The sequence below is a fragment of the Megalopta genalis genome, unplaced genomic scaffold (genome assembly GCF_051020955.1).
Source record: "Megalopta genalis isolate 19385.01 unplaced genomic scaffold, iyMegGena1_principal scaffold0611, whole genome shotgun sequence".
NCBI lineage: Eukaryota > Metazoa > Arthropoda > Insecta > Hymenoptera > Halictidae > Megalopta > Megalopta genalis.
In genome coordinates this window covers 16561-26709 of record NW_027476680.1, presented here as the reverse complement: position 1 = coordinate 26709, position 10149 = coordinate 16561, and the positions used below count along the sequence as shown (strand labels likewise).

The window sequence follows — 10149 nt, the reverse complement described above, 5'->3', positions numbered from 1 at the left end:
AACAAATGATTTAGCTTCAAACACTTGGGATATAAGTGATATAGTTTCAAATGCAGACGAAAAAAACGAGTTCGATACAAATCCAAGCGAAACACATGATTTAGCTTCAAATCAATTTGATGTAGAAGGTTTAGCTTCAAACCCAAGCGAAACACATGATTTAGCATCAATTCAATGCGATGTAGAAGGTTTAGCTTCTAATCCAAGCGAAACACATGATTTAGCTTCAAATCAATGCGATGTAGACGGTTCAGCTTCAAATCCATGCGAAACAAATGAGTTAGCTTCAAACACTTGGGCTATAAGTGATATAGCTTCAAATGCAGACGAATCAAACGAGTTAGCTCAAAAATCCATGCGAAACAAATGATTTATCTTCAAATCAATGCGAAGAAGAAGGCTTGGCATCAAAACCATGCGACACAAATGATTTAGCATCAGATACATGCGATATAAGTGATATAGCTTCAAATGCAGTAGAAACAAACGAGTTAGCTTCAAATCCATGCAAAACACATGATTAACCTTTAAATGAATGCTATGTAGAATGGTTAGCTTCAAATCCATGCCTAACAAATGATTAAGCTTCAGATACTTGCGATATAAGTGATATAGCCTCAAATGCAGACGAAACAAAGGAGTTAGCTTCATATCCAAGCGAAACACATGATTTAGCTTAAAATCAATGCGAAATAGAAGGTTTAGCTTCAAACACATGCGGAACAAATGATTTAGCTTCAGATACTTGCGATATAAGTGAAATAGCTTCAAATGCAGACGAAACAAACGGGTTAGCTTCAAATACATGCGAAACACATGATTTATCTTCAAATAAATGCGATGTAGAATGTTTAGCTTCAAATCCATGCGAAATAAAAGATTGAGCTGCAAACACTTGGGATATAGGTGATATTGCTTCAACTGCATGTGAAACAAACTTGATAGCTTCAAAACCAAGCGAAACACATGATTAAGCTTCAAATCAATGCTATATAGAAGGTTTAGCTTCAAATCCATGCGAAACAAACGATTTAGCTTCAGATACTTGCGATATAAGTGATATAGCTTCAAACGCAGACCAAACAAACAAGTTAGCTTCAAATCCAAGCGAAGCATATGATTTAGCTTCAAATCAATGCGAAGTAGAAGGCTTAGCTTCAAATCCATGCGAAATAAATGATTTAGCTTCAAATCAATGCGAAGTAGAAGGCTTAGCTTCAAATCCATGCGAAACACATGATTTAGCTTCAAACACTTGGGATATAAGTGATATAGTTTCAAATGCAGACGAAAAAAACGAGTTCGATACAAATCCAAGCGAAACACATGATTTAGCTTCAAATCAATTTGATGTAGAAGGTTTAGCTTCAAACCCAAGCGAAACACATGATTTAGCATCAATTCAATGCGATGTAGAAGGTTTAGCTTCTAATCCAAGCGAAACACATGATTTAGCTTCAAATCTATGCGATGTAGAAGGTTTTGCTTCAAATCCATGCGAAATAGAAGGTTTAGCTTCAAATCCAAGCGAAACACATGATTTAGCTTCATATCAATGCTCTGTAGAAGGTTTTATCTTCAAATCCATGCGATATAGCTTCAAATGCAGACAAATCAGACGAGTTAGTTTCAAATCTATGCGATGTAGAAGGTTTAGTTCAAATCCATGGGAAACAAATGATTTAGAATCAGATACTTGCGATATAAGTGATATAGCTTCAAATGCAGACGAAACAAACGAGTTAGCTTCAAATCCAAACGAAACACATGATTTAGCTTCAAATCAATGCGATGTAGATGGTTTATCTTCAAATCAATGCGACACAAATGATTTAGCATCAGATACATGCGATATAAGTGATATAGCTTCAAATGCAGTAGAAACAAACGAGTTAGCTTCAAATCCATGCAAAACACATGATTAACCTTTAAATGAATGCTATGTAGAATGTTTAGCTTCAAATCCATGCCTAACAAATGATTAAGCTTCAGATACTTGCGATATAAGTGATATAGCCTCAAATGCAGACGAAACAAAGGAGTTAGCTTCATATCCAAGCGAAACACATGATTTAGCTTAAAATCAATGCGAAATAGAAGGTTTAGCTTCAAACACATGCGGAACAAATGATTTAGCTTCAGATACTTGCGATATAAGTGAAATAGCTTCAAATGCAGACGAAACAAACGGGTTAGCTTCAAATACATGCGAAACACATGATTTATCTTCAAATAAATGCGATGTAGAATGTTTAGCTTCAAATCCATGCGAAATAAAAGATTGAGCTGCAAACACTTGGGATATAGGTGATATTGCTTCAACTGCATGTGAAACAAACTTGATAGCTTCAAAACCAAGCGAAACACATGATTAAGCTTCAAATCAATGCTATATAGAAGGTTTAGCTTCAAATCCATGCGACACAAATGATTTAGCTTGAGATACTTGCTATATAAGTGATATAGATTCAAATGCAGGAGAAACAAACGAGTTAGCTTCAAATCCATGCAAAACACATGATTAAGCTTCAAACCAATGCTATGTAGAAGGTTTAGCTTCAATTCCATGCGATACAAACGCTTTAGCATCAGAAATATGCGATATAAGTGATATAGCTTCAAATGCAGGAGAAACAAATGAGTTAGCTCCACATCCATGCAAAACACATGATTAAATTCCAAATGAATGGTATGTAGAAGGTTTAGCTTCAAATCCATGCGAAACTAATGATTTAGCTTCAGCTACCAGCGATATAAGTGATAAAGCTTCAAATGCAGCCGAAACAAACGAGTTAGCTTCAAATCCAAGCGAAACACATGATTTAGCTTCAAATCAATGCGATGTATAAGGATTAGCTTCAAATCAATGCGAAACAAATGATATAGCTTCAAATCAAGGCGAAATACATGATTTAGCTTCAGATCAATGCTATGTAGAAGGTTTAGCTTAAAATCCAAGCGAAACAAATGATTTAGCCTCAGATACTTGCGATATAAGTGATATAGCTTCAAATGCAGGGGAAACAAACGAGTTAGCTTCAAACCCATGCAAAACAAATGATTAAGTTTCAAATCAATGCTATGTAGAAGGCTTAGATTCAAATCCATGCCACATAAATGATTTAACTTCAAATACTTGCGATGTAGAAGGTTCAGCTTCAAATGTATCCAAGAAAAATGATTGAGCTTCATATCAATTCGAAGTAGAAGGATTAGTTTCAAGTCCATGCGAAACTAATTGTTTAGCTACAAATACTTGTGATACACGTTAGCTAGGTTCAACTCCATGCGATACACATCATTTAGCTTCAAATCGATGCGATGTAGAAGGTTTAACTTCAAATCCATGCGAAACAAATTATTTAGTTTCAAACACTTGGAATATAAGTGATATAGCTTCAAATACAGGCGATACAAATGATTTAGTTTCAAACACTTGGGATATAAGTGATATAGCTTCAAATACAGGCGAAACAAACGGGTTAGCTTCAAAATCCATGCGAAACAAATGATTTAGCTTCAAATCAATGCTATGTAGAAGGTTTAGCTTCAAATCCATGCGAAACAAATGATTTAGTTTCAAACACTTGGGATATATGTAATATAGCTTCAAATACAGGCGAAACAAACGAGTTAGCTTGAAAATACATGCGAAACAAATGATTTAGCTTCAAATCAATGGTATGTAGAAGGTTTAGCTACAAATCCATACGAAACATATGATTAAGCTTCAAACCAATGCTATGTAGAAGGTTTAGCTTCAAATCCATGCGAAACAAATGATTTAGTTTCAAACACTTGGGATATATGTAATATAGCTTCAAATACAGGCGAAACAAACGAGTTAGCTTGAAAATACATGCGAAACAAATGATTTAGCTTCAAATCAATGGTATGTAGAAGGTTTAGCTACAAATCCATGCGAAACAAATGATTTAGCTTCAGCTACCAGCGATATAAGTGATAAAGCTTCAAATGCCGACGAAACTAACGAGTTAGCTCCATATCCATGCGAAACACATGATTAAGTTTCAAATCAATGCTATGTAGAAGATTAGATTCGAATCCATGCGATACAAATGATTTAGCATCAGAAATATGCGATATAAGTGATATAGCTTCAAATCCAGGAGAAACAAATGAGTTAGCTCCAATTCCATGCAAAACAAATGATTAAGCTTCAAACCAATGCTATATAGGAGGTTTAGCTTCAAATCCATGTTACACAACTAATTTAGCTTCAGATACTTGCGATATAAGTGATATAGCATCAAATGCAGGCGAAACGATCGAGTTAGCATCATAACCCTGCGAAACACATGATTTAGCTGCAAATCAATGCGATGTAGAAGGTTTAGCTTCAAATCAATGCGAGACAAATGATTTAGGATTAGATACTTGCGATATAAGTGATATATCTTCAAATGCAGGGAATACAAACGAGTTAGCTTCATATGCAAATGGAACACATGATTTTGCTTCAAATCAATGCGATGTAGAAGGTTTAGCATCAAATCTATGCGTAACAAATGATTTAGCTTCAGATACTTGCGATATAAGTGATGTAGCTTCAAATGCTGGGGAAACGAACGAGATTGCTTCAGATCCATGCAAAACACTTGATTAAGCTTCAAGTCAATGCTATGTAGAAGGTTTAGCTTCAAATCCATGCGACACAAATGTTTTAGCTTCAGATACTTGCGATATAAGTGATATAGCTTCAAATGCAGACGAAACAAACGAGTTAGCTTCAAATCCATGCAAAACACATGATTAATCTCCAAATCAATGCTATGTAGAAGGTTTAGCTTCAAATCCATGCGACACAAATGATTTATTTTCAGATACTTGCGATATAAGTGATATAGGTTCAAATGCAGAGGAAACAAACGAGCTAGCTTCAACTCCATGAGAAACACAGGATATAGCTTCAAACCAATGCGATTTGGAAGGTTTAGCTTCAAATCCATGCGAAACAAATGGTTTAGCTTCAGATACATGCGATATAAATGATATAGCTTCACATGCAGGCGAAACAAATGCGTTAGCTTCAAATCCATGCGATACAAATGATTTAGCTTCAAATCCATGCGATGTAGATGGTTTAGCTTCAAATCGATCCGAAACAAATGATTTGTATTCAAACACTTGGGATATTAATGATACAGCATCAAATGCAGGCGAAACGAACGAGTTAGCTTCAAATCGTTGCGAAGCACATGATTTAGCTGCAAATCAATGCGATGTAGAAGGTGTAGCATCAAAACCATCCGGAACAAATGATTTAGATTCAAACACTTGTGATATTAATGATATAGCATCAAATGCAGGCGAAACGAACGAGTTAGCTTCAAATCCATGCGAATCACATGATTTAGCTGCATATCAATGCGATGTGGAAGGTTTAGCTTCAAATCCATGCGAAGCAAATTGTTGAGGACTCATCAGATGGAAGACGGAGATCCTCTGAATATTGCACTTGGTGCCGACTAACTCGAAGGACCACCCACTGTAGTGCGACTAAATGAATTGCTAGTACTCTATTTGTAACGCGCAACCTAAGCGTTACGCGTATCTCTCTACGTCTTCTGTTCTATTCTGTCAGTCTAAGGTATTCTCTTCTGAAGCTCTAAGAATGTTTTGTCTCATCTGATGTTCTGTGCCCTTTGATCTTCTGTGCTTTCTGTCTGTCTATTCCGTCTTGTCTCTAGAGGACCGGAGTCATGGCTAATATCACCTCGGTCCTCCCTACTTCTCTTGACCTAGGGTGGGCGGCAAGGAATTACGGTCCAATCACTGCAATCCCAAATCCAGTGAGACTGCCCCAAAACGGTGGGTCGGGAGTTAGGAGGGAGAGTGGCAAAATAACTCCTGCTAGACATCCCGCGCTGATGGGCCTACGTGCCCGAACAATGCCAGACCCAACCGTAATTGACTGGACCGTAATCAAGGACCAGGAGACGTTATGACGGTGCCGCATGTGCCCGGGAACGGCCCGGGACAGACCTATACCGTCCGCGTACCCAAGCACATGGCCCCTGCCTTAAATCCTGGCCACTTGGCCGTAACATACCGCCCACCTTGAACATGCATCGCATGTTCAACTATGTCTATAGTTGATAACCCATATAAGTGTAAGCTTATGATATGATTACAATCTACGTATTCTGTGTGAATATTACAATATTTACAATGATCGAAATTTACACTATACATAGTTGCGCTACACCTCGTGTGACATTTCTAAGTGATCTAAAGATATTATACACAATTTTGTCACGGGTCGTTTAATTGTTCCGGTTGACGTTCTGACTGTTGCGACACGAATCACTCCATCTGTACCAGGGTGTACCTGAACGATTCTTCCCATGCTCCACTGTAACGGGGGTAGATTGTCCTCCTTGATGATTACCAAGGAATCCACGGCTAATTTCGACGTGGTGGAATGCTGCCATTTGTGTCGTTGCTGTAACTGTTGTATACATTCCCGCTGCCACCTTTGCCAGAAATGCTGGACCATTTGCTGGATTAGCTGGTATCTGTTGAGTCGAGTGACCTTGATATCTCGTAGGTCATCAGATGGCAGTGTTGTAAGGGCAGTACCAATTAAAAAATGCCCAGGAGTCAAAGGGTTTAGGTCTGTGGGATCTGAGGATAATGGTGAAAGTGGACGTGAATTTAAACTGGATTCTATTTGCGTCAGTAACGTATATAGCTCTTCGAACGTGAGCCTCTGATCTCCTATAACGCGTGTGAGGTGGTATTTAGCAGATTTGACCGCTCCCTCCCACAATCCACCAAAGTGTGGAGAGTGCGCAGGAATTAATCGCCATTCGATGGATTCCTGTCTTAGTGCGTTTGCAATTTTTTCGTTGTGTTGTTTGTCCTTAATTAAGATATTTAGCTCAACTAGCTCGTTCCGCGCCCCAATGAAGTTTGTACCGTTATCGGATATGATACAATGACATCGCCCCCGTCGGGCAATTAAACGCCGGAAACAGTTTATGAAAGCGTCGGTACTCAAGTCGGTAACTAATTCTAAATGTACGGCCTTCGTAACGAAACATACAAAAATGCATAGGTATGCCTTGACTGTTACCTTGCTTCTCGTTCTTTCCTTTGTAAAAAATGGGCCTGCGTAATCGACTCCACAGGTAAAAAAACGTCGCGCTGGGGTGACTCTCGACGCAGGTAATTGACCCATCTGATAGGTTTGACTCAATGGGTTTGTTTTAAAGCACCGTACACATTTCCGTATGTTTCGTTTTACATTATGTTTTGCTGAGACTAAACAATACCTTGTTTGTAATGACGTTAAAACAGCCTGACATCCCGCATGCATTAACCTGTGATGTTCGCATTTGATTATTAAATCCGTTAGCGGATGCTTTGGTGGCAATATGATCGGATGTTTTTGATCGTAGTCTATGGGTGCGTTGGATAGTCTTCCGCCCACCCTGAGTAGTCCGCCATTGGCCAGAAATACATTTAGGGACCGTAGCGCACTGGAATTTGGAAGTGCTTGTTGCGTTTGTACTAATCTGATCTCTGTCGAAAATGCCTCCCTTTGCGCAAGTAATTCCAAACGTGTTCTCGCTGCATTGATTTCTATTGTTGTCAATGAACCCGTTATTAGCGAACCTGATGCGTCACCTTCTAATTTTTTAACTCGATTTCTCATAAATTTGGCAAATCTGAGACAGTATGCTATGCTTCTGAGTAATCGCGTATAGGTTGAAAATATTCTGACAATGCTACTCTCTGCAGTCGATATAGTCAACATAACCGGTTTCCTTTCCTTCTCTTCCGGAACGTCGATAGGGTTATCTAACGCGCTAGGCCATAGACTTGAGCTCTGACGTAACCAGGTGGGACCGTCCCACCAAATGGTTGTGTTCTGTAATGTACCTGGTTTTGTGCCTCGCGAAATTAAATCTGCCGGGTTGTCTTCAGAGGCTACATGTCTCCAACTATCACTTGACGTTAAACCTTGAATTTGCGATACTCTATTGGCTACGAAGGTTTTCCATTTGTTTGGGGAGCTTCGAAGCCAGGCGAGGGTGATCGTCGAATCTGTCCACAGGTATTCCTTAAACCTTACTGTGTCTAATGCTATTCTAACTTTGCTTACTACATTTGCTAGTAATAATGCACCGCATAATTCTAATCTCGGTAATGAAATGGTTTTGAGCGGTGCGACTCTGGACTTTGCACACAATAAGCGCGTTACCCAACTACCTGACAGATCCCTAGAGCGCAGGTAAACACAAGCCCCGTACGCCTTCTCGGACGCGTCTGAAAACCCGTGCAGTTCTATATCATCTAAACACTCTGAAATTGCACATCGCGAGATGTTCATTGCTCCTACCTTGCTAATATCTTGGCGGTATTGGAGCCATTGACTATGCAGGTTCTGCGGTATTGATTGATCCCAACCTATCTGAGTCTGCCATAGTTGTTGTAGGATCAATTTTGCGACTATTACAATGGGGGATATTAGACCTAACGGGTCAAAAATTTGAGCTATTTCAGAAAGAATAGTACGTTTTGTGACACGCTGGTTCTGTGGGGATTCTACTCTAAACATTAAGTGGTCGGTCGTCGGTGACCACAAGAGGCCTAACGTTTTTGGGTCTTTATCTACGGCGATTTCGCGATTTCTCTCTGTACTGTCTGTTGCTGTAACTGTCGGGCAATTGCTTGCCCATTTACGAAGGTCCATACCTGCTTGTGATAGAATTTGCGTCAGCTCCCTTTTCAGCGTTTCTATTTCCTGTTCTGTTTGAGCCCCAGTTAATAAATCGTCTACGTAAAAATCATTGATTATAACCTTACTGCTCGTCGGAAATGTGTGAGCACAGGTCAGTCCAATTTCGTGCAGAGTACGAGTCGCTAGGAAAGGAGCGGATGCTGTATCATAAGTTACTGTGTTTAACTCGTACTCTTGGACTGGGAGCTGGGGCTGTGCTCGCCACAAAAGTCTTTGATACTTCCTATCTGCTGGATGAACTAAAATTTGTCGATACATTTTAGCAATATCGGCCGACAGGACGTACCGATTATATCGAAAACGAATTAAAATGGAAATTAAATCGCTTTGAACTGTAGGGCCCACTAATTGGATGTCGTTCAATGCAAGGTCTGATGAGGATTTTGCTGATCCATCGAACACAACACGAAGCTTCGTTGTCGTGCTGCCTTCCTTGAATACAGCGTGGTGGGGAAGTTAGTAGGCGGATTGCTCGTGTGTACCTTCTACAATGCGCGACATATGCCCTAACGTCTCATATTCTGACATGAATTCTGTATACTGCTGACTTTTTTCTGGATATCTTGCTAACCACCTTTCTAACGATTATAACCGCCGTTCAGCTTGCGCTCGCGAAGTACCTAATTCATTTGCGTTGGATTTAAACGGTATTCTAACGATATATCTACCGTCCGTGTCTCGTTTTATGGTTTCCCTAAAATGTGCCTCGCATTCATCGATTAACCTAGTATCGCTTGGGGTTAGTTCCTCTATGTCCCAAAACCTCTCTAATTGAGATTGTAGGTCATTGAGTGTGGCTAAACAACACTTATTGTCTTGTGATAATTTCTTGTCTGCCCAGGTAGGAGTGCCTCCCAAAACCCAACCGAGTTGGGTCTTTTGCAAGAGCAGGTTGGAAGTTGATTTATGTTGACCGACACATAGCAATGTCCAAAATAGACCTGCTCCAATGAGTATATCTATTGGCCGTTGTAAATGGAATTCTGGATCGGCTAGCTCTATGTGACTTGGAATTTCTATTTTTTCTCTATGTATCTGAAAATTGGGCATGTCTGACGTGATGGTTTCTATTGATAGGCATTGTACCGTGTGTTGAGATTTATTATATCGCGAATGAATTGTTAATGTTGCTCTACCTTCTATGGAATTTACTGCCCTTCCTAATCCTGTCACTGTTGAACTTATTGCAGTCGGTTTGATGCCGAGTCGTTTGCAAAATTCCGTGGTTATAAAATTTGCTTGAGATCCCGAATCTGATAATACCCTGCATTTATGTGACCCCCCTTGTCCTTGACATAAACTATTGCTGTTGATAATACGGCATGCCCTATTGTATTTGCTACGTTAGCTGTGAGTACTGGGGGTTCTCGCGAATCTGA

At 39.5% G+C, this 10149-nt stretch overlaps 1 protein-coding gene across 1 annotated transcript; it reads right to left on the bottom strand.

The window, feature by feature from the left end:
* Nucleotides 1–6223: 6223 nt before the first annotated feature.
* Nucleotides 6224–9820, bottom strand: LOC143263450 (uncharacterized). The gene is made up of 2 exons (XM_076528412.1): nt 9476–9820; nt 6224–9202 (listed from the first exon to the last, which is right to left on the bottom strand). Exons 1-2 carry the CDS (start codon nt 9818–9820, stop codon nt 6224–6226), a joined length of 3324 nt encoding a protein of 1107 aa, XP_076384527.1.
* Between the last annotated feature and the right edge of the window lie 329 nt (nt 9821–10149).